The sequence below is a fragment of the Miniopterus schreibersii genome, assembly GCF_964146895.1.
Source record: "Miniopterus schreibersii genome assembly, chromosome: 11".
NCBI lineage: Eukaryota > Metazoa > Chordata > Mammalia > Chiroptera > Miniopteridae > Miniopterus > Miniopterus schreibersii.
In genome coordinates this window covers 17,695,582-17,720,587 of record NC_138111.1, presented here as the reverse complement: position 1 = coordinate 17,720,587, position 25,006 = coordinate 17,695,582, and the positions used below count along the sequence as shown (strand labels likewise).

Sequence of the window (25,006 nt, the reverse complement as noted above, 5' to 3'; positions counted from 1 at the left end):
CCCAGCCCGAGGACTGCCATTTCACAGGCTCACCGATCTCGTGTGTGATTATTTTAGTCTTCGTCAGTACTTTAGTGAAGGAGTTCCGGACCACTTATTCAGTATTCATGGACTGGGCAGCTGCTGGGTGCCAGGCCAGAAGGTGGGGTGGGGGTGGGGCACAGGTGCCTGGAGTTCAAGTTCTAAGGAACAGGAGGAAGGCTCCTAGCCCGGTGGGGTGGGATGGGGGCCCAGTTCACAAAGGCTTCATGGGAATCTTGCAGGATGAAGGGAAACGGGCCAGGTAGAAGCAGCAGTTCAGAAACGGCACTGCGTGGGCAAAGGCCAGGAGGAGAAACGCACGCTGGCATTTTAGAAACTCCATGGAAACCGATTTGGTAGGAGTGTCTGAGGAATAACTGAAATCTCAGAGAAGAGATTAAGTTCTTCAAAACTCTAAGGGGCTGTGACACAGGAGAGGAAGTAGGATGTGGTGCGAGGCTGTGGGAACGCAGGCAGCGACGGAATCTGGCAGAGACTTAGGTTGGAAGCCCAGCTTAGCCACTTATTAGCTGTGTGAGCTTGCAGAGATCACTCACCCTCTCTGAGACTTGGTTTCCTTATCTATGAAAGGGGGGAAATTTTCTCTGCTTTCCAAGGTTCTTTTAGGTACTGAAGATAATACATATGCAAATTAACTGGCACCTAGCAGGGCCCAATCAATGGTACTTACTCTTACTATCATCATTAAACTGATTTTAGACCCCAGGGTTTCAAAGGGTGGAAGAAGTGAAACAGGAGAACAGTTTTTGAACAGTCAAGGCTGCACAAATATGAAAGAGACAGCCTTGGTAGGGAGGAAGCTTCCCATCACTAGAGGTAACCAAGCAGAGAAACTGGATAAAACTGAAAGGGTAGGACAGATGAACTTTGAGCTTCCAGGATCAAGATTCTATTAGGACTTGTTTCAACAGTGCCCAAGTTAAATTCCTGTACATGTAAGCCCTACTCAGAGCAACACTACTCAAAATTGGATTTCCTTACATGGATTTCTCATGGGAAATAATTCTGAACAGATACCTCACACCTCAATCCCAAAAAACAAACTAAAATGGCCTCCTATCAAATCATGAAATAGGGGATCAAATAACATGAACACACAAAAAGCAATACACAAAGCTCAAAATATAGACAATGGAATACGTTTTATATTGAGCAGTTTCTACCTAAAACTAAACTATTAAACTTTTTTCATTCTCCCTCTGAATAGTTTCTACTAGGCCCAAAGAGACTGGAAAACAGGATGGAATAAATTTACTCAACAGGGACGTGAATCAAGTTGCATAAACTTTACAAAAATACTGTGCTAATATTTGCCCTCGGGGCAGAGACACGCCCATTTGGGTGTCAGTCCATGATATTTCTGTCTTAGGCTCCAGTCCCCACCCCTGCACAGCTCAGAGCAGCAGAAGCCTTCAGAAAACAGCTAAAGTCACTTTGAAAGGTTTGAGATGTGTTAATCGCAGCGCATCCCAGCCAAGAAGCTCGAATCTCACAACCGGACAGTCCCGCCAGCTCTGGGCTGCCAAGGAGTCTGAGCCAGCGGCAGCCTGGCCAGGGAAACCCAATCCTCGCCATCAGCGGCCCTCATCATAAATGTTATCTCAAGGAAACATAGAAAAACACCTTCCAACCCCTCCCCTCCATCACCCTCTTTGTCGTGGATCAGCCAAGTGACCTGGGAAGTGAGGACTCCATCATTTTTCAGCTGGGCTTCCCTCTAAAGCTCCTCCCAGCTGTAAAATCCCCTGCCTGTAAAGCTTTAATCTGAGGGGCCATCTCAGGTTCTATCAGGTACAGTAACCCTGCCAGCACCTCTAGAAACCAAGATAAAATGTATTTTTATGCAGCCTGATCAGGTTTCCAGGGCTCTAGGTCTTGGTGAGATGTGGGGTCAGGAAATTAATGAAAGGAAACTGCATTAACTCTAAGAAAGACTTGTAAAGGCACGCCAAAATGCCAATCAGAATCAGTTTTTAGGAATAAACAAAAGTATCTCTTGTTGCTGCCTTTGGTGCACTTATTTGTACAAGGCTTTGCCCATGCTGGGAGCTGGGAATACAGACAGATACAACCCCTCCCTCCGTCCCTCCGTCCCTCCGTCCCTCCCTCCCTCCCTTCCTTCCTATCTTCACCCAAGGATGCTTTTCCCATTGATTTTTTTGAGACACTGGAAGGAAGGGAGGGAGGGAGAGAAAGAGGGAGACAGAAACATCGCTGTGAGAAAGACAGATTGGTTGCCGAGGAATCGAACCTGCAGCCCAGGTACGTGCTCTAGACAGGTGCACAGGCTGACGCTCTAACCACTGAGCAACACCAGCCAGGGTATACAACCCATTTCTTGATCATCAGGAGGACTCGGTGACTGGGACCAAGAGCACTGCTGCCTGGGGGCTCCCGGTAGCCAGGGGTCTCAGTAAGCCAGGGCCAACAGGAGGTCTAAAGGAACAAACCAGACCTGGGTTCCAGTCTCTGCTCTGCCACATCCAAGCAGATATGACTGTGGACAAATTCACTTTCTAAGTCTCCATTTACTCATCTGTAAATCATTCTGAGGAGCAGTGATCTTATACCTAACCCAGCAGAGGGCCTGGCCCACTACACTTCCTCTACACCAGCTACTATGAGTACTGACTCCGTATCACCACCCTTTCCATCCACCTCACTCTTAGTCCCTGGCTGTTCCCGTTCCCAGGCTTCCTGTCCTGAGGAGCAACCAAGGGTTCTACCTACAGGGCTTCAGAGTTTTCCAAATACTTCCACACCCATGACTCCTGGCTCCACTCATTCTGACTGGGCCTGGAGGGCAACATTGCTGTACCCATTTCACAGACTGGTAGCTTAGACTCAGAGAACCATGCTCAAGTCACACAGTTAGCCTCCAAACGAGGCGATGATCCCAGGCTCAGTACAGGGCATCACACACCTGCCCACCGAGTCCACTGGCTCGTACGAGTGGAAGGAAGGTGACTTACAGGTGATTCAATGAGGGGAAAGGGCCCCGCTTAATCACTACCGTCTCTAAGTTACTGACTAAAAGTATGTCCTTACCCTCTGAGATAATCTTCATAAACACTCCCTACAGTTCACACACTGGTAAATTTCCTCTTAGAAAAGAAATGGTCCAGGATCCTTTTCCCCTCTAATTAATTCTGTAGCTACAGAAACCTGAGGAATGACTTCGGTATTTATTACCATAATCCCTCCGTTCTAAGATGACAATCGATTTAACAGGTATTTTATAAATTTTAAAGAAAAAGTACATCCCAAGTACCCTTAGACTGTGAAGATCGTGCCAAGTTCAGGAAAGTTAAAATGTGGAACACACGTCTTTCAGAATTGTGGAAACGTTGGAAATGACTTCCTCTTACTGTTGCAAAGGGCGTGGGCTGGAGTCAGTGCACATGACGTGTAAAGGCCCTCCCAGCTCCACAGGCTGCCACCCTGGGTTAATTATTAGCAGCGGGAGAGCAGGAGTGGGCCGCCTCATTTCCCCGAGGCCACTTTTGGCCTCAGGTTTGGCCTGGGGCCTCTCCTACCCCTTGACCAGCTCAGAGCTCTCCTTCCAGCACCAGCCCCTTCTACTGCACCAGCCCCCACAGATCTCAGAACCACAAGGAATCCTGATGGAGACCCAGAAGCACTACAGTGCCTGGGAGGCTGAGCTTCTCAATGAACTTGAGTTCCACCAGACCCTTTCCCACTCACCTTCAGAGCAGATATGCTGGCTCTAAGCCAAGGATCTCCTGACAGCCAGGGGATGGGGGAACTGATCAACTGAGGGGCATCCTGGGTGTGGCAGGAGCCTACGTGAGGACCCACAACAACCTCACAGCATCTAGATCTGGAGGGTCTCGCAACCGGCTGTAGGAAATCTACCTCCATGGCAGTGAAAACACAAGTTGGCCCTGACCCCCGGAAAGTAACTAACCCTGGAGGGGAAGGAGCAGGGCAGCCCAGCAGACCCGCTGCTACACAAGGCACACACTGATGTGCTCACATCAGATAAAACCAGCCCACTGTCTTGTTTGTTTAGGGTGTATTTTTTTAAAAAGTTGTATTTGTAATGTCTCTACAATCACACAGCCCACTCTTTCCCATTACTCCACTATCAACATTTGTCCAGGTAGTTCAAACACTTCCCTGGCATTTGTTGTTATGGTTTTACAATATCAAGTGTACCCAGCACAATCATAGGCATGGCTGGGTGTTTGGATGACTTCTAATTAGCAGGGCTTAGACTTCCAAAAGAACCCACAGTAAACCCAGAGAGGGAAGGAGCATGTGACCTGGCTCAGAGCAGAACCCTAACCTAGTGGCTCTTAACAAAGTCACCCTCCTCCCAGATGTTGCACTACCTGCTCTGGTCTTTTTCATTGCCGTAGAACGAACAGAATATAAGTTTTGCCATTTTAACCATTTTTAAGTGTACAATTCAGTGGCTTTAATCACATTCACAATGTTGTGCAACCATCACCGCTATCAGAACTTTTTCATCACTCCAAACAGAAACTCTGTACCCATTAAACAATAAACTCCTCATTCCCTCCCTCCCCCAACCTCTGGCAACCTCTACTTCCTGTGCCTATGAATTTACCTATTCTAGATATTTCATATAAGTGCAATTATACAATATTTGTTCTTTTGTGTCTGGCTTATTTCACTTAGACTAGTGTCTTCAAGGCTCATCCATGCTGTAGCACATGTCAGAACTTCATTCCGTGTTAAGGATGAATAATATACCATTGTATGGATAGGGCACTGGGATTGTTTCCGCCATTGGCTACTGTAAACAGTGCTGCGATGAACATCTGCTTATCGCTGTATAAGCATCTGAGCCTGTTTTCAGTTCTTTTGGGTATACATCCAGGAGAACTGCTGGATCATATGGTGACTCTATGTTATGCTTTTGGAAGAACCACCAAACTTTTCTACAGAAGCTGCACCACATTATATTCCCAGCAGGCATGTAAGAGGATTCCAGTTTCTCCACATCTTCACCAATACTTATATTCCTTTCTCTGAGAGCCATCTCAGTAGGTGTGAAGTGACATATCACTGTGGTTTTGATTTGCATTTCCCTAATGAGCATCTTTTCATGTGCTATTGGCTATTTGCAGATCTTCAAAGAAATATCTATTCAAGTCCTCTGCCCATTTTTAATTGGGCTGCTTATCTTAATTTGGGTCATTGTGTTATAAGAGTTCTTTATATATTCTGAATGTTAAAGCATTATCAGACCTATGATTTACAAATATTTTCTCCTATCCTGTAGACTGTCTTTTCACTTTCTTGAGAATGTCCTTGTATGTCCAGAAGTTTTTAATTTTGATGAAGTCCAATTTATCTATTTTTCTTTTGTTGCTCATGCTTTTGGGGTCATAGCCAAGAACCCATTGCTAAATCCAAGGTCATCAAGATTTATCTCTATGTTTCTTTATAAGGGTATTATGGCTTTAGTGCTTATATTTAGGTCATGGATCCATTCTGAGTTAACTTTTGTATATGGTGTGAGGCAGGGGCTACCCTGTCTTTTTCTGACCAGGGTAGAAAAACCATGATCCTTTGGCAGAGTTTGCTAGCATCATTGCACTAGATCATGAACTTCATGAAGACAGGGTCTGGGTTTTTAAAAAATCACCACTATGGTGCAGGCAGCCAGCCCAATACCTACCTAGTAGGTGCTCAATAATTAACTGAGATAAATGGATGGTTGAGTGGATAAACCACTGAGTGGATAAACTCTACCCCCCAGTTACAAGACCACCCACAACTGGCTGAAAGACTCTTGTTTGTAACAAAGTAGTAAATCTGATCCGATAAACATATTAAGAACTAAATACATATCAACAATTGTATTCACACTCCTATCAGTTAAACTAAAATGATCCGAGATCTAGCTAGCATACTTAACTAATGACCGGGCAGAGGCCCCAGCCCTGAAAAGCTCAACATGTCCTTACCAGTTTCCTAGTTCAAGTCCCTCACTGCACAGAGAAGGACCCTGAAGAGCCGATGGAGGCTTCTACTTCCCAAATCCCGGGCTTCAGCTTCCAGGGCGTTCCCCACCAAACACAGGCCTCAGTGACCACCCACCGCAGATAAGCAACAAAAGGTATGAGATTAGTCTAGATCCCTTCGCCTGATGGGAGTGGCCCTCTGTCCACAACCTCCTAACAATAACAAAAAGATCCCTCGGTCCTAGATCTCATCCTGCCCTCCTCATGTAGCACCTCACCTGGCTCTCTCTGCGCCAGCCACTGTCCCCTTTCCTGTTCCTGGGCTGCACCCAGCTCCTTCCCACCTCAGGTGTTCACATCTGTTCCTCTGCCTGGAACACCCTTCCCTCACACATCCTCCACCTGGCTCTCCCCCCACTTTCTTCATGAGTCTGCCCAAATTTTACTTTAGCGGGGCCTCCCAATCACTCCTTACCTCCCCTACTCTGTTCTTCTCCTTAGCATCTCTCACGACCGGACATATCACATATTTGTTTACCGCCAGCCTCCTTCCAATTCCCTTGCCCCCACCTCTGGCTAGAATGAAATTCCTTGAAGGCAGGGACTTTTATTACTTAACCACTGTGTCCCTAGCAACAGAACAGCACCTAGCCAACACGAGGTGCTCTGTAAGTATCTGTGGAATGCATGGATTAAAAGGGTAAAATGGGGGACACCACTCCCAGTATTTACTCGGTCACTAAGCTTTACCGAGAGGAAGGCAGGCAGTCCCAAAATCATAGGAGAGTGCTGCCTGGTGCCCGCAGCCAGAGGCCCACAGGCTGTCTCAGGCTCCTGGGCCTAGGACATCCTGGGCCTGAGACATCATGGGTGGTTAAACACTCCTACGCATCTCAGTCAGCCTGCGATGCTTGCAGCTGATACTTTGCTGACCTGGCCTCAGAACGGAGTCTCTCCCCACAGGCACATAATAAATGTTTGTGAACTGCACACACGAATGAACAAGCCAACAATTAATGTGCACAGGGCTCACACTGGCACTTTCAGAAGCCTGTGTCCACGCTCCCAACATGAGAGGTGGTCTGACCAAGTAACTCCATTTCTAGGAACCTACCGTCAGTTTTATCTGCAAAGATTTCCCTCCCAGAGACACTTAGAACTTAGAAAATTACAACCAAAACCAGCAGATTTCCAACTTTAGAGGGCTAGTTAAGTCACAAAATAGCCACAGGATGTTCACGAAGACTTAATAATGACATGGAAATGATTAGAACAGACTATAAAAAAGGCTGATTATAAAACTGTATCTACAGTATGTCTGTACCTACAACATAAGAACTCACAAGACCATAAAATATAATTATTTTTCTATCCTTTCCACCTTTCTGTATTTCCTAAACTGTCTATGAACAATGATGAGTTAAGAAAATCAAACTGACAGAAATTTTAAAAATGCTGTCACCTGAAGCTTTACTGGTGCCCAGGTGTGTGACTGTTTACACCTCTGACCCCTGACTTTGGCTTCCGCCCGTTTCTGCGTTCACAGGACCCTGCGTCCTCTTCTTCCCGCCTGTCCCCAGCACCTGATGCCAACAGCCCTCCCAGCCCTGCCACAGCACCGACCTTATTACCACACCTGCAATGACTCCTCCCCGAGAAATCAGGCTCCAAGCCTGGGACACCCCACCTGACACTCTCCTGGCCCACAGGCCCCAGTCCAGGCCCAGCTCCTCCACTTCCCAGCTCTGTGGCTCTGGGCAAGTTACTGAACCTCTCCAAGTCTCCACCTCCTCCTCGGAAAACCAAGCTGACCCCACCTCACAGGGCATCTGAGGTTCAGGGAGCTAATGGCCCCCACCTCACAGGGCCCTTCTGAGGTTGAGGCTCACTGTGCTAATGGCTGGGTGTGCTCTAGCCATCTCCATGCTCTGGGCCCCAATCTTCTGGCTCCCCCTCAGCCTCGTGAAGTTGAAATTGTTTCTCCTCAATCTGGGCACCTGTCCTCTCCTGAAAGCAGCAAAGAAAAGCAGCTTTGCCCTTGGACCTTGGGCCACAATGGTTTCTTGACTGATACCCCATTCCCCTGCTGAACCCTCCACTCCTTCCGAGAACTCGCAGCCCAACTCGTCCTCAGAGCGGATGCCCAAATTCAATCGCAGCACTCACCCCTCCGGAGTTCCCCCTCCACCTCCAAAGTCCTCCTGGGCTGAGGTCCTGCTGACTCTTGAAACCATCTTCCCCAGCCACACCAACACCCTCCCAGGCACCCCGACTCAGGGCTTGGCCTCAGTGCTGTCTTTTAGTCACAGGGCTTTACACATTCATCCTTCCTGAACACTCTGTATCATCCCTCTGACTCCTCAGGCATTTAATGAGCACCAGCTGCAGCCAGACTCCATGGCACGCAGGCGCTGGGGTTCGGAGGTAGGAGGCTATCTCAGGTCCCTGCCCTCAGGGAACTCACAGGCTCGGGGAGAGATGCATGAATAACGACCTCTCAGTGTGGCGAGTGCTAGGAAAACAGATGTGTGCCACTGGCTGCAGGGGCCTTCTCTGGGCTGTGACCATCAGCCTAGGACGGCTCCTGGGGGGATTCTAACAGCAAAGCTAGACCTTGAAGGATGGAGTATCAAACAGCAAAATCAAATCACCCATCACTTATCCCAGAGCCCTCAGGGGTCTCTACTGCCCCCATCCACCATCATCTGTAATCTGATTCCCAGCTAACCCGCCAGACTCCTGGCACCTGGGTGCACCTGCCACTTGGAGGTATCTCCATGGAGCTGGGAGGAAAGCTGTGCAGCCGTGCTTTTTCTGTACCCTCTTCTCCACAAGCCTCCCCAGCACAAATCATGTTCTGGAGCAATGCCACTTAAAATGGGTCCCTGCGCTGGGGGCATCAGCATCGCCCTGGTGGCATCAGCATCGCCCAGGCCTCACCCAGACGGATGGAATCTGAATCATCTCATATGCAAATTAAAGGTTGAGGGGCTCTGCTCTGCACCCAAATCAACTCCCCCAGGCCTTTCCTTCCTCCTCTTCAGATCCCCTGCCCTTTACCTCCCAACCACCCCACCACCTCCGCCCCACCTGCCCAGGGCAGCACACACATATCACAGCTCTCTCCATCTCTGGCTCCACCTGTGGACACCTCGCACCATGGTCCTTCTGTCAAGCTTACTGAGAGGGACAGATGGCAGGCAGTGACTGAGAACCAGTGCCTCCAGAGCAATTATCAAGTGCCACCAGACATCCTTGTCATCATGGAACCTTCCCCAGTGAGGTAGAAATCGCAGATGTTAGGAGGCTCAACTGGGGTCACAGAGTTAACGGAGGGTGGGGTTGGAGATGACCCCAGGTTTACAACCTGTACCAAGAGATAAGGGTGAGCACCACAGCCTTGCAGAGAACATTCCATGTAAGGAGGCAGGAGCTGTGCAAGTATATCTGCATTTGACGGGGGGAACAGTCACTTGGCCAGGACCCAGAAACAAGGGGAAAAGTGGTCCAGAACAATGAGAAAGGCAGGCACGGCCAGACCATGAAACCCTTCAGTGGCCGACTAAAGAGCTCAGACCTGCAGGGGGCAGGAAGGTAACCAAGTTTTTGAAGCAGGCTGGTTAAAAGCGGCAACATCCTTCCCTGACATCCATCCCATCCCCTCACCCCCACGAGCCTGATTCTTCATCACTGGGGACTGGCTTCTCCAACCCTCTGGGTGCAGCAAATGCAGCCAGACACTCTCAGGTACACCTGGCTCAGTCTCCTGCCCTCCATGACCCCTCTCTGCTCTCCCAGGCTGCAGCCTAGCTCCTGGAAACCTCCACAGCAAAGCCCTCATTGACAGTCAGAAAACAGGCCTCACGTGACCCCTACTCAGCAAAGTCCAGCTTCCAGTAACCCTTTCCCTCCTCTATGACTGGTGGCACCTTCCTCAGAAAGGTTGGAGGCATGGGATCCCCCTCCCATCCAGTTTTCCCACACCAAATCCTATTTCAATGCTCATCTCCTAGAGGAAGACCAGAGACTCCCCTTCCCCTCAGCCAACATCCCAAGGAGGCCAGGCTGTGCTCTGAGAGATGGAACAGAATAAGAGATGTCTCTGCCTTGGAGAAGCTCACAAGAGGTGGCTCGGGATCTGAGTACATACCCCTTTAAAGGGAAAACATCTTCATGACCCCCTCACTCCCATACCTTTGTGCACCTGGACCTAGCTGGACAGTCTTAGTCTTGGAAAATGTCTTTCAGTAGCAAAGAGTCACTACGACAGCAAGTCTGCCTTTTATGATTGAAAACTGTAGAATTAACTTTGCATAAAACAGAAAACATTAACATTATAACACATAATTTTTTAATTCCTGCATTATCTATAGACTGAAAATATGTTGGTAGAACTTTGTGATACACAGACCTAGAGTCTGGCTAAGCGATGCGTAGTCTGTGGACCAGAGTCTCAACATCACCCAGGAGCCGTAAGAGGCCTGGAATCAGAATCGGCATTTAACGCTAAAGCTGGGGAAGCCCCAGCTGAGAGCACACGGTTGGTGGGGTCCAGGTGGAGATGGGGGGAACGAGGCCAGATGGAGCCAGGTTACATGAACCTGCAGAGAATGAAGTGATCTCATGTATTCTTGTAGGGGATACTTTCTGGCAGCAATGTGAAGTAGACAGAGGTGTGAGGGGCCTGGTGGGGACACTAAGCTAGAGTGGAAATAAATGGGAGCTTAAAACTGACCCAATGTTATTAGCAGGGGTGGGAAGGAAGGCGGGCTGGAGAAGGGATTTCTCAGGTGGATCTGCGCAGTGCAGGCGTGGGGGTGAGTGAAGTGTGACCCTGGGGTTTCACAGTGAAGACATAGAGAGGGTGTTTTAAGGAAGGTGCTGAGCTCCGTTTGGGATGTGCAGAGGGTAGGGGGAGGGGTTCAGATGCAATGATACAAGTCAGACCTGAATTGCCCAAAGATGACCAGGCTGGAGAGGCCCTGACGATGGTACCAGGCGAGTTCACCCAGGAAAGCCTGCAAGACTGAAAGAGCAGAGGGTAAAGGGAATGGACAGCAGAGGATGTGCCAGGGCAGGCGGGGAGGCAGGAGGGAAGCTTCACTACAGAGGCCCTGGCACGAGGAACAGGCAACCGGCCAGCAGCACAGAGACCAAACCGCCACTGGTCTTTAGAAGCAAGCAGTCCCGGCCATCACAGCAAGGGTAGTATTAACCAGGGGGCAGGTGGGGAAGCCCAGGGATAGCAGGAGGGAGGATGCAAGGGTAGATAAAGCAGAGACTGCTATACAAACACCTAAACATCCCACCTGAGGTTGCAAGTCCCCTGGAATCAAAACTGCCTTTCTGTACACCTATGTTCATAGCAGCATTATTTGCAATAGCCAATTGGTGAAAGCCACCCAAGCGCAAAAAGTGACCTCAAACTAAATGCTTTTACATAGCTGAGCCTTGGGGTGGAAAAGAACACTTTAACCAATAAAACAATATAATTTAACTAGAAAACCTTTCCAAAGTTCAGTCAGTGCTAGTATCTCGCATTCTAAGAACTAGAATTCTCCTTCACTAACTGGTTTTTCCATTAAAGCCACCAATGCCTAGAGTTATAAAAATCCTGTACTGCATGCATGGGCTTGTGTTCATGATGTCCACACGACTGGGATGCCCCAGAAAAATATACCTTCACATTTACATCCTGTGATACTTTTTAACCCAGGAAGTCAGGGTTTATATTTTTTGCTAGGCAGACAATGGGTTAAAGCACCATCTACACGGACCCCAGTGCTTGCCACCTCTGCCCAGAGAGTCTGGGCACTCAACACTGCAGATCTAGGCTTCCTGATAAATGGCCCCCTACTGACCTTGTTACCGGGATTCCTAGACGCTGGTTTCCTGCCTGGTTTCTCTGCATCCAAGTCCCTGTCTGCACCTACTGGTCATCTAATGACCATCCTCTCATGCCTGGGTACCCAATGACACCTGCTTCCCTGCCTCTGCCAAAGGCCAGCAACTTGGTTCTGACCTCAGAACTAGGGCCGGGAGAGAGACATGGGTGTTTGCGCAGGAGAACAGGGTGCAGGTGTGAGCACCAGGGGAAAAAGGAAGGTGTCGTCGAGGGAGACTCTGGTCTCAGGCCCCACCTCACCCACACACCCTGGCTCTCACATTCCATTAGAATTTGGTCAGAGAGAAGCTCAGCTGGCTTGTTTGTCCCCTTTGTGCTTCTAGCACAGACCCCGTCCCTCCTCTTCCATCCAGCCTGGATACCTAAGTGACACTTCAGGCCCTTGCAGTCCCAGGGCAGGAAGGAACAGGTGAACAGAGGGCTGAAAGAGGGCTGGTGTAGCAGGAACAAAGCATGCTAAGGGAGGTACGACCGGAGCCATGAGAGGAGTTTTGTCTTTATCCAGGTAGAGGATTCCTAGTGCCAGGGAGTTTTCCAGGCTGAGTCCCCTGCACTGACCTCCAACCTCAGTCACATTTGGGTAGGATGACCACCACACATTGTCATTTGCCCAGGATAGTCCCACTGAGGCTAGTTGATTAGATGCAATTATTAACAGCTGCCCCTTTTATTCCCAAAAATGTTTTGGTTTTGATGATGAATTCTAATTACCCTATTCTTGGGCCCCTAGGCCTGCAAAGTTAGTCATAGAGAAGGCTGCTTAGCTTTGGGAGCGAACTCCAGGCCAAGTCTCACCCCTCATCAAGATGTTCCATTCTCCTCTTCAGCATCCCTGCCAAGCCACCACCCAGTGTCTGCTTGTATACCTGCAGGGACAGCAGGCTCACTATTCTCTGAGGAAGTCTCTCTTTTTTGGGGAAAGCTGTGATATAGAAACAGCAGGATTCAAACCTACATACAGTATGATTGCAACTAAATAACAACATCCTTCAGCAAGGAAAAGACTGGGAGTGGGGGAAACTAGAAAACCTGCTGACTTCCCCTTCCAGTGCCTTCCATCTTACGGTCTCTTCATTCAACAAATATTTACTAAGTGCATTTCATGTTTCAGTGGCACTGGCGATGCAATGGTGAGTCAAAACAAACAGACTCAAATTGAGGGGCATTCTACAAAATAACTGGCCTGCACTCTCCAAAAATGTCAAGGTCATAAAGGACAAAGGAAGGCTGAGGAACTGTTACAGTTTAAAGAGCAGAGACATGACAACCACACGCAACCCACGGTCTGGGCTTTTCTTCGAGATAACGGATACTATCAAGACAGCTGGCAAAACCTGATTCAGGTCTATAGATTAGAGAACTACTGGTATTGTATCAATATTGATTTCTTTTAAGTTTCTTTATCTTTATTGTTGAGAATATTACAGATGTCCCCTTTTTATCCCCATTGATCCCCTCCACTCCACATCCATCCCACCCCCAGGCTTTCCCCATACCAATACTGATTTCTTGATTTTAAAAACTGTACTATAGTTATATGGGAGAATGTCATCGTTTTTAGGAAATACACCGAAGTATATGGGGGAAAAGAAAGAGTCTATAACTAATCCTTAAATAGTTCAGGAAAAATACCTACCTAGAGAGAATAAAATAAATGTGATAAAACGATACCATTTGGGGAATCTGGGTGAAGGGTATATGCGAGTTCTTTGTTCTATTCTTGGAACTTTTCCATGCCTGAATTAGGTCAGAATATAAAATTAAGAGAAAATAAGTCTCAGAGAAAGTTGTTGTTTTTTGTTTGTTTTAAAGAAAGAAAGACTTCACAGAATTCACAGTGCAGCTGGGGAGACAGGTACTAATACAAATAATTACACTAATTAACTGCAAAATTGCAACCTGTGAAAAGCTCTATAGAAGGAGACAGATGGTGGCATGAATGTTTATAGCAGGCACGTTTACCCAAATCAGAAAGGTGAGGGAAGGCATTTGCAATCATGAAGCAAAGCCCCAATGCGTGAGTTAACTGGGGGGTGGGGGGGTGGGGGGGTTTGCAGGCTCTCACAGCCCCTCATTCTTCTTTTGCTCCCTGAAATTTTAATTTTCTACAGCAACCATGTATAAATTTGATAACCAGGGAGGGGAGGGGAGGGGGCAGGGAAACAGAGTGGGCAAGATCTGGGTTTAGTCTGTCATCATCCTGTCTCCTGGCCCCTCCTGTGGTTAGGGTCAGAGCTGGCTGCTGCCTCTCTAAGAACCTCAGGTTGACACTGAGGCTGGCTCACCTGAAGGAAGCGGAGTGCAAGGGCCAGGTCTTCACCTCCCACTCCCAAAATCAGACCAGTGCCTTCCATCAACACAGCATCCAGCTGGCCATGGCCCCTTTCTGGTTCTGGTTTCTGCCCCCTGGAACACCCCTTTTGTGCTGAGCTAGAACCTGCAGCCCTGCCCTGGGAGTGGGCCATGACTCTCCCACAGCAACTCTCAGCACTGAACTACAAACAAAGTGCTTGTCCCGAGGGTCAGGGGCCTGACCACAAGGGAGGGGACCCTTTTCTGTGCCAAGTTCTGCCTTAGTGGGCTTTCAGTCATTAGCTCCTTTAAAATGGCTAACTTAAAGGACATAGGTTCTACTATTATTCTCATTTTATGTTAAATGACTTGTCTAGGGACAGACTTTGGTTTAAATCTTGACTGTCCTACTTAAGAGCAATGTGCCTTTTGCGTAGTCATTTCCTCTCCCTAAGCCTCAGTTTTCTCACCCCATCTGTAAACTGGGGATTGTAAGAATTTGCAAGATTCTGGGACTAGGAGGTACTGTTTCTCCCCTTTTGAGGCTCCAATAGGCTCAGCACAGAAAATTCACTCCAAACTACACAGTGCTTAAATATTTACTAAAAGCTTGTGTATCCTGACAGTAAATCATAGGACCTGAATTTTCCAGGACTATCCCAATTTCAAATCCTCTGTCCTAACTTTCCACATAAACCATCAAAATGTCTCAAAAATTCCACTCTCTCAGTATCCAAACAACACCTCCCAGACCTCCCTCCTCTTGCACAAAAAAGCAGCACAAACATTCTTTTTCAGACTACAGTTCCCAATCTTTGGTTCAGAAAATAGTCAGAGAGCCCTGCAGGCCCCCTGAAGGAAACGGGGTCAGGGATAAAAATCTGCAGCAGTCAGCATGCCATCACAACTCAGACTCGGCTGTTTTCTGGCACAATGGTGTGAAGCGAGCCAGGAGAAGGTGTACCATCAGAGCGTCACCCACAGAGGGGCACAGACTGGGGAAATGAGCTCTGTCCCCATCTACCTACCAAGCAGTTGCTACCCACAGAGGCAGCTCCGTTGGAGGGTTGCTTCGAGGATTAAATGAGTTAATATTTGGGAAGCACTCAGGAACAGTGCCTGGCAGCCAGTAAGCACTGTATCAGTGTTGAATAACTAAAACCAGAGGCACCCTAGGCAGAAGGTGCTCATACCTTGAAGACAACCCAGAGGCATCGCTCCTATATGAGGAATAGTAGGAGGATGGTCACTTAGCCGTGGGCTGGGTGAAGCCAGGCCCCTTCGCAGAGATGGGAGAATGCCCTAACTACAGGAGGTGGGTCCTGCATTCACCATGCTCAGAGGGGGAAGAGTCACCACTCCTGATGTACACAAGGTCTCTTCATGCCTCTGAGCCTTTGCATTTGCTGTTCTGTCTGCGCCCTGAATACCATCTTTTTCTACCTTCAAGGCTGAATTCAAATGCCAGCTACTCCCTATGATGTTCCCTGATGCCCATCAGAATGAGTGGCCGCCTCAACTGGTCTCTGCATTTGGCTTTACCTTCTTGTAAAATAGTTATCAGATAGATATAGATCGATAGATGATAGATACATAGATAGATAGATGATAGATAGGTGATAGATAGATAGATGATAGATAGATAGATGATGATAGATAGATAGATAGATAGATAGATAGACAGACAGATGATAGATAATACACGTCAGTCTTCCCAACTCCACCATGAATCCTTCCAAAACAGGGGTTCAAATTTCATCTCTGTAACCCTACTGCCTGACAGACAGTATAGACTCAATAAATGTCAGAATTTGCTGTTAAATCTTTGCTCACAGCTGGTCTTCACTGGAGGCACAACCAGAAGCTCTGTGATGTAAATCTCTGGGTTTGGAACCCATCACCAGATCAGATTTCAGCCAGGCGCCTACCAAGCACTCCCTTTAGTCCCCCCTCAGGCAGATGAAAGCAGACACCTGTGAGAACCGAGGCTACAGTTGCTAGGATCCAAATCAGAGCAGTGTGGACACTGACCAGGTCCTGTCTTGTCTCTATCAGAATTGGTAAGAAGAGCTGAGGTTTGGGAAGAACACCAGCAGGCTGCCTGCCCCCCACCAGCCTGTCAACACCAGGACAAGTGCAGACTGCCTTAGGCCTTCCAACCCCTGAAACAGACCCTGGGAAGAGATGAAGGGGGACTGGCCCTGCTGTCCAGGAACCAGTGTCTGGTGGAAGGGAGGTGAGCACTGGGATTATGGTCAATAGGCACTCTCCCAGGTAGAGAGGGAGGGACCACAAATTGCTGGTCCCCTCCCAATCTGCAATAAACCCTGGGGGTTGGTGGGGAGGTAGGGTACCATGTCTTCCTGTTCCCTCTAATCTCCAAATCTGAGCCCCTCTTGTGGGTTGTCCATCTTAGAAAACGGAATCCCTCGTGGGCCTGGACACAGAGTTCAAAAAATCAAAATTCGTCCCTCTTGGTCCTAGACCCACACTACCTTTGCTCACACAGTTTCCTTATCTGCAAAAGGGGGACAGGGAGGACACTGAAATTAAACAATGTATGTGAAATCTCTCAGCTCACAACAATTACCAGCTTGGAACCCCAACTTCTTTCAGGAATAAGATTTGTCTCTGACCAGGTTTCTGACACTTGAGTGAGAATGTTAAGAAGCTACCAGGATACTTCTCTATGACAAAATGCAGAAAGGAGGGCTCAGAGACAGGAGTGGGGAAGCTGTGTAGAACCCTGAATTTGACTCTTTGCTAACAGGTTCTTCCTCCTGCCCCAAGCTGTCCCTGAGGGTCTAAGTATCTAACCTGGCCAGGACCTGCCCTCTCCTTGCAAAGAAGTCCCCACCCTGGCACCCTGGATTTGCTGGGGTCTGCTGACCAACTCTGTAACCACCACCCCCAGCACTGCATCTGCCATGTAGAAGCAGCTTAATTAATAAATGCTGGCTGAACAGAATGCCTCAGCCATTCTGAAATGCCTTCAGTAACTTGACCTTTTACATTCCCCAGCTAATGTCTAATTTGCATATAGGAGTCTGTTTTAGGAGAAGGCAAATCACCAGAGACAGCTCAGGATCAATACAGAGTATTAGGCACGTTTTATTCTACTCTAATTCTCTGCAAATTGGTATTCCATTAACTGTACGTGGGATTTATGGGAGCTCACTATAAACTAGAATATTTAACTAGAACGACCTACTCTCTGTCAGATAATAGCCTACTGTTGCTAATGTTCAACTAGTCAATCGCAGAAAGGTTTCCAGCTTCCAATCTACTTTACATCTTGATTTAGTCATCAGGAAAGTCATCTATTTGAAAGTCACAGTACAATAAAGGGCAGATTGATAGAGAACAAAAAGATCTGCCCATGGAACCAGAAGACCTGAGTTATACCCCCAACTACACCACATAATGTATAATTGGCTGCTCAAGGCCTCAATTTCCTCATCTGTAAAATGGGACTAACATCAGCCTCACGGGGGAGTTGTAAAAATTAAATGAGTTGATGCATGTGGACGCACTCTGTGCAGTTCTATAAAGCTATACAAAGGTTAGTTATTATAGTAAAAACATACGATGAAATTCTCAAACAACTTTGATAGGCTAATGACAGAAAGCAGGAGTGGCTCTAAAAGGCAAGACAGGCTATGTGGCTCCTCAGGGGACATCTGGCCATGTCTGGCTGGCACAACTAAGGGAGAGGGACTGCTACTGAAATCTAGTGGGTAGAGATCAGAGATGCTGCTCAATATCCTACAAAGCACAGAACAGGCCCCACAACCAAAAATTAACTAACCCCAGCCACAAGGTTAAGAAACCCTGATCCAAATAATCACTAAAAGTTGAGTTTAGAAGCTTTTTAGAACAGAAATCTTCTTAGCCTGGCTTTACTTTCAAGCATCATCTGCTTAAACATTTGAAGGATGGATCATCTCGAAAAACAGCTCTTTTGTAAGTATAGCTGAACTGCCAACTTCTGGAGTTTCTGAATGTATAAAACTGCTTTTAAAGAAGATGCTCTCCGATTACAATTCAGCTAAATTGTTTTTCCAAAGCCCTTGACTTCAGTAGAAGTTCTCCACCACACAAAAACAGGGTCCGTTACTCTGCCACTAGGCCCTGAAGATGCTTTCCTAATTCTAATTTCCTGGTGAAATGGGAGCCACGAGGGTCTCTAAACGAATTAAATTCACATCACGCCAACTGCTCACTTGCTTTGTGCCGGGCACAGTGCCAAACACCTCCACATAATTTATCCCACTTAATCCACCCAACAACTCAGTGAGGTGGGCATTATTACAGGCTGTTTGCAGAGGAGGAAATTAAAGATCAGAGAGGTTAAACACCTCGCTCAAGGTCACCAGCTGGCCAAGGGGGAGACCACCTTGAAGTCTCCCGTTTCCAAGTCACAAGCTCTTTCCACCACCTCGGACAACCCAGGTGTCAAGTTGTCTCAACTTCCCATGAATTTTTCAGGCAACCGCAACTTCTCAGTAAGTTCGGGTTGCTGAAAACGGGGATTTCCGGGGGGCTTGCGCTCACATACGCTTCTCCACTGCAGCTGTGCCACCGCAGGTACCTGATAGACCATTCCATACAGCCCGCGGGAGGGGGGGATTTATCGGCGCTGGAATTCGTGCCAGGCCCAGGAAATGCCATCTTTGAAAGCCGAGAGGCGGACTCGCCCGGGGAGCCGAGGAGGTCTGGCCGCCCGGCTCGGCTTGCTCCCCGCGGGCTGTGCGCCCCCTCGGCGCCCGGGGCCGGGGTCGCGCTGCAGCTGCGCCCTCGGGAGCGGCGGGCCGCCCGGGCTCCGCCGGTCGCGCCCCAGCCCAGGTCGGAGCGCACGCCCACGCCCACGCCCCGCCGCCGCCGCGTCCCGGCGCCCGCCGCCAGGGAGCCCCACCCGGCCCGACCTGCTCCCTCCCGCCCCGGCCCAGCCAGGTGAGCGCGGCGGGGGCGCCCCCTCCCCGCCCCGACGTGGCGCCGGGACCCCGCGGCTGCCGCGTCCGCCAGCCCGCCCGCGCGATCGCCGCGCGCCTGGGAACGGGTGGGGGCGGGGCGGCGCCGAGCGCGACCCCGGCCCCCCGCCGCCCCGCGCCCTGCCCGGGCCCGCTGGGGTCGCGCCGGGCCGTACCTGCAGCATCCGGGGGCGCCAGGCGCCCAGGTAGGTCGCGCTTGCGGGCGGCGCGGAAGCTCGCTCGCTCGCGGCGCGACCTGGACGCCGTCTGAGCATGCCCAGTGCCGCCCGCGGGCGGCTCCCGCCGGCCGGGCTGGCCGCGACGGGCCCGCGCGCGGGGCGGGGGGCGGGCGCCCGGCGCCGGGGCTGCCCCGCGGAGCGCCCCCGCCCCCGCCCGGGGCAGTCTGGCCGGGACGCGCCTCCCCGGGCCTCTCTGGCTCTTCCGCCAGGTTCCGGGCGGGCCGCAGTCCCCTCGCGCATGCACGCAGGCGTTCGTCCCGTAACCACTTATTGGACACCTACTACGTGCCCGTCCCCCAGTGACTTCATACCTAGGAATGTCAAGCAGCCGGCTCTACAAATCTGTAGAATGAGGAGGAGTCTTGCCCAGAGGGTCCTGCTGACTCCCAGTCCAGTGCTCACCCCCTTCCACTAGTGAGCTTCCAGGCTTAAATCTTCTTCCCAGCGTTATGGGGCCCCTACCTCATCTGTTCCACCTCATCTCACGCCTGCCTTCCTGCAGCCCCATGAGCGCCTTTCTGTCCATCAGACCCTTAGAACTTGGCCAGACTCCACATGCCTTCCCCTCCTTGTGGGGCGTCTTTGCCCAGCTTTTCACGTGGCACCTTCTCATTGCGCAAATTAACTCCTGGGAGAGGCCTTCCCTGACCACCTTACTAAAGTAGCTCCCTGCTTCTGTTCCACTCTCCAGGTCCTCACTTGATTTACTTTTCATTGATCACAATGTATCCGTTAATCCATTCAACAAATAATTATCGATCATCTACTCCGGTTCTTCATGCGTGATAACCAAATATGCAAAAGTACCGTCCTCTGGTAGAGTCAGGTGGGGGGGGGGGAGAAGCAGGCGACGGGCAATAAACGTACAAGTGAGCAAGCTGCATGGTATATTGGAAGGTGTTAAGGTCTACGAGAAAAAGAACAGGATAAGGAGAATTGGGGGTGGAGGGAGCGCAGTTTTCAATGTGGTGGCCAGATCAGGTGACAAGGAGAAGGTGACATTTCAGCCACGCAGATAAACTGGAAAGAGCGTTTCCTGCAGAGGGATTGGCCAGTGCAAAGACCCTAAGGCGCAGGACGGATTAGGCAACGGCGAGGAGCGCGGAGTTGCGGGAGAAGAGCATGCCCAGTGGTGAGGTGATAGCCGACTTCCTCCGATGGGCTCGCGTCTGGTGTATTATTCACGTCCGGAATTCCAGCTCTGGGACTGCAGCGCCGCCCGTCTCGGCCGCAGTGTTTCATACACTACAGTAGTGCCTGGCACACAGTAGGTGCTCGAAAACTATTTGTTGAATAAATATGTGAATGCACGGATGTAGTGATGGGTGGAACCGTCCAGTCCCGACCCGATGCCTGAGGTCCCGGGGGCCGGTAGGCCTAGGGCCACGGGGCGGCCGCGGGCAGCACCTGGCTCCCTACTTCCACCCCTGCCCGCGCCTCGCATGTCCGGGGGCAGTGCCACTGCAGTGGGCTCCGCTGCAGAGCGGCGTCGGGGGAATTCCCTCGGAGCTGGGGAGACCCGGGAACCGGAGCCGCCCCACGCCCCGCCCAGCACCGGCCCTCGGTTGTCCCAAAAACCTGGAGCTGCGGAGACCCGCCGGCACCAAGGGGACGGACGGGGAGCGCACTGGGCATGCTCGGAGCCGAGCCGGGCGGGCGCGCCTGGGAGGTGGAGCCTCCCGGGGAGGCGGGCGACGTCCCCAGGGGACCCCCACCGGGCCCTCAGCCCCCGTCCGTTCCCACCCACTCCTAGGCGAGGGGATGGTGATGTCTGGGGACATTTTTTCCCCCAAAGCTCAGTGGGAAAGCTGGGAATTGGGCCTGCGAAAAGCGTTCCTTGCCCTCTCCCAGGCGCAGTGTGGCCTGGGGCGCGCTCCATACCCTCTCTGTGACTCAGATGCGAACGTCTACCTCCTGGACCTGGCCTGCATGTGGGGATTGAATGAAAGCAGGGGCGTGGACATGTTTAGTCCACTTTAAAGATCAATTTCTTGAGTGCCTACCTCAGTTATTCCGCATGCTCATGTTCGCCAAGTGCTGAGGTAAGGAAAAAACCACAGTTGGTGGACATGGGATCTCTTGGAGTTGTCTTAATTTGCCTTACACAAGAAACTAGGCTGAAACTACCTTTCCTTTCCCCACAGTCGACTTAAGGAAAAGGACCTAAATATTTGTAAAATCGTGCATTTCAAATCACCATAGCACAAACAGGAATACAAGGAAAGAATATCCCTCAAATTGGAAACAAATAAATGGCTAAGGATAGAGGAATGGTTAATTAGGTTATGATATATTTGTTGACATAATAACTATTTTACACTAAGTTAGACCATGTTGCAACGAGATAACTTACAGTACAATGTTAAGTGAAAAAAAAATCCAAAACCACAAATGCACTGTGTAAAGATTATGTCTGCACACCCACCAAAACTTAGAAAGAAATATGGGAATATGTAATAGTCTGATTGGGGTGGGGGGGGTTGTGGGGTTGGTTTTTCTTTTTATCTATTAGTGCCACAACGTTGCATTTGCAATAATAAATATTTAAAAGATCAAATTAAAAATTTTTAAAGTTGCCCGGCCGGTGTGGCTCAGCTGCTATGCATTGACCTATGATCCAGGAGATCTGGGTTCCATTCCCTTGCAGGGAACATGCCCGGGTTTCAGGCTCGATCCCCAGTAGGGGGCTTGCAGGACTCTCATCATTGATGTTTCTCTCTCTCTCTCTCTTTCTCTCTCCCTTCCTCTCTCTGAAATCAATTAAAAAAAATTTTTTTTAATTCTTAAAGTTTTATGTAAGTCTAATAATAATAACCACTATTATTAAGCTCAAGGGTGATCAATACTTTACTTGTGCGCTGTCCTTAATCCTTATAGTCACTCTACAGTGTGGGTGTTTTTAGCTCAGTTTTACAGAAGAGAAACATTCAGGAGCTGTTCACAGCTGGTAAGAAACCTGGCCAGGATCTGACCTCAAAGCCAGGGTGTTAGGTTTTATAATACTGCCTCTCTGTGTAGTTTCTTTTATTGATCATAAAAGAAACCACATATTATTCCATTTTGTGTCTTTTTGCCTTATTTCCTCTACTCTTTGATGTGTTTGCAGACTAAGGATTACCTTTAAATGTTCTAGTCTCCTGTTGCGGTTTTATTCTTGGGGCCAGAATGATAAAGTCCATCCTTTTAAGCTGTTGCACCTGGAGTGACTTGATGTTATTGTCAGCAATGACAGTTGGTCTTATATCATAAGCTCTCAAGCCTTATGCAAATGGAGTTTTTAGATGGGCCCATAATCTTCTTAGTCTATGTGGTTGAACCCAGCCAAATCTAGAGCAAATAGAGGGCCAGTTGGGAACAGGGCTCTACCAAGTTTCAGATAATGAGGCCAGTCCAGAGAGGACCCACATAGATTACTGTTCCTGGCAATCATTTTGGAGGCAGAATCACAACATAATGCAGTCACAAGGCCCATGGACTCCTCAGGACTTTTCTGTGGTGAAAAGTAACAGAGCTGATAGTCCTGATGATGTTTGCTGAGAGAAAGCCAGGGCCCTAAAAGCAGCCTTCCTATTGCTGATAAGCTTAAAAAAATACTCAGCTCTCTTAAATAGTGCTGGTAGACTGTACCTGGTCCAGAAATCAGTAAACAATAGCAACAAATGCATTAAAGCCAATGAGCGTCTTTTCATTGGAGAGGAAGAAATCCCACAAACCCAATATGCATCCCTGGTAAATGGACCAGATTCATACAAGTGAAGAGGAACGACAAGATGAGCAGCTGAACACAGTTATTAGCAGCATTCCCAGAAGCTGCCATTTGGGCAGAAATCTGGTGCCAAAGTGCTGCACACAGGCAATTGGCTGGGGGCATTTATAAGGAAGAGTTTCCTGGAAGAATCGCTGAGGATTGTCCTTCACATCAAGACTCAGGAAGTCCGGTCACTGGGTGGAGGGTTTGAATGATTTACGGAGCAGGGCTCCCAGCTGAGATGCTAATGCTCATCAATTATTTGTGCTGTTAATGCAAGCTCACGAAAAGGGCCCACGGATCCCTAAATAGAGAGCAAATGGTGCTGTTATAATGACAAGTGAAAAGAAAATGATGTAAAATCACTTGCATAGTATGGCTCCAACTTAGTGAATTACTAGGTTAAACCATATAAAATTGCCATTTTGTAGGTCCACAAAAGGGTCGAACATTGGCAGCTTCCTATATTTCAACTTAATACGGACACAGAAAAAAGACTAGAAAGAGCTGCACCAAAATATTAATAGTGGCTGAGTATTGCCTTTAGAGGCAGAGAAAAAAAGATACCAGAAGGTATCTTTTACAGATCAGGAGAATTTCAAGTCTTTGGGCATCTGTTTCTTTGTATATCTTTACAGCTTCCTAAATCTTCTTTTGTGGTAAGCGTGTTTCTTTTATTATCAGAAAAAATGAAACAAAAGTTGGCAAACTGCTGAAAATGATGTGAAGAGAGGTAAAATAGCTACTCTGGATCTGTACAAAAAGTGAGAGGTTCTTTTCACAGAGGGTGAAGTGCGTCGCCCTGCCTGTCCGGCAGTGGCAGATGGCAACAGGATGTCTGTTCCTGGCCCAGGAGGGAGGGAGAGGAAGAAATGGTCAGTGGTCAAGCCAAGAGCCTGTAGAAAAGTGTGAGTCCACACTTTTCAGGACTTCTTGTCCCCTCAGCCTGTGTTCCTGGAAATCCAGGACTTCATGGATCTCGCTTTGAGAAACACAAACTTTGAAGCCTAAAGTTTTATTCATTAAAAAACGTCTTTCCGTTGCAAATTATCACTGCCAAAGAGTTTTGTCTGAAAAACTGATGAACAAATTTAGCATGAGCACAAAAGCAGCAGTGAGGTGATCATTGTTGATTCAGTCATTCATCAGATATTTATTAAGCGCCTACTGTGTGTCAGGTGGTGCTCTAAGTGCTTGGGTGACATCAGTGAACAAAAGAAACAACAATCTCTGCTCTTGTGGGCATATGCATTCTAACAGGGCAAGCCAGACAATGAACAACAAACGTGAATAAGTGAGTCGTATTGTATGCTAAGAGACCAGGGTTAAGAGTGATCTGGAGAAGGATGGACAACCGGTGAGGAGTTGCAATTTTAAATAGGACTGAGAAATTTAATCACTTAAGCAAACTCTTAAAGACCTGAATGAAGGAGATGAGGGAGTTATTCATGCAGATATCTGGGCAGAGGGAACAGTCAGTTCAAAGGTCCTTAAGGGAGCAGGTCTAGAGTAAGGGGGCTGGTGGGGTGAAGGTGAAAGATGCAGGAGGTGAAGCCAAAGAGGTAGCGGAGGCCAGAACCTGCGCCCCCTGCCTCCCATGGTCATCCCCAGGAAGGATTCAGCCTTTCAGTCTGAGCTGGAAAGCCAAGCCAATGTAATGGCTGCCAAATGTGCTTGACAAGGAGTCAAAAGTTAAATGCTGTCCCTTTGGCTGGTCACTTGATGCCAACTTGACAGTAAGCACAGATTTCAAGAAGGGAACTGAAATCACGTAGCAGCCCTCCGTTATAAGGGAGTCAGCCAAACGATCCAGATTATTAATATATTTGTAATATTATCGTAGAAATGGAAAG

General features: G+C 48.9%; 1 protein-coding gene across 4 annotated transcripts in view; it reads right to left on the bottom strand.

Annotated features, from left to right (window-relative positions):
- The window catches only part of PTPN3 (protein tyrosine phosphatase non-receptor type 3), a 127,575-nt gene that overhangs the window by 76,912 nt on the left and 25,657 nt on the right, over positions 1–25,006 (bottom strand). The window contains exon 1 of one of the 4 annotated variants that reach the window (XM_081151336.1): positions 19,343–19,436. The exons of 2 other annotated variants lie outside the window; for them this stretch is intronic. Coding sequence is in view for 1 of the 2 variants with exons in the window: in XM_081151335.1 (XP_081007461.1) it covers positions 19,343–19,351 (9 nt within the window). In the remaining variant the exon portion in view is untranslated. Of the gene's footprint in view, positions 1–19,342; positions 19,437–25,006 lie in introns of those variants that run through there. One more of the 4 variants, XM_081151335.1, reaches the window with a different exon arrangement.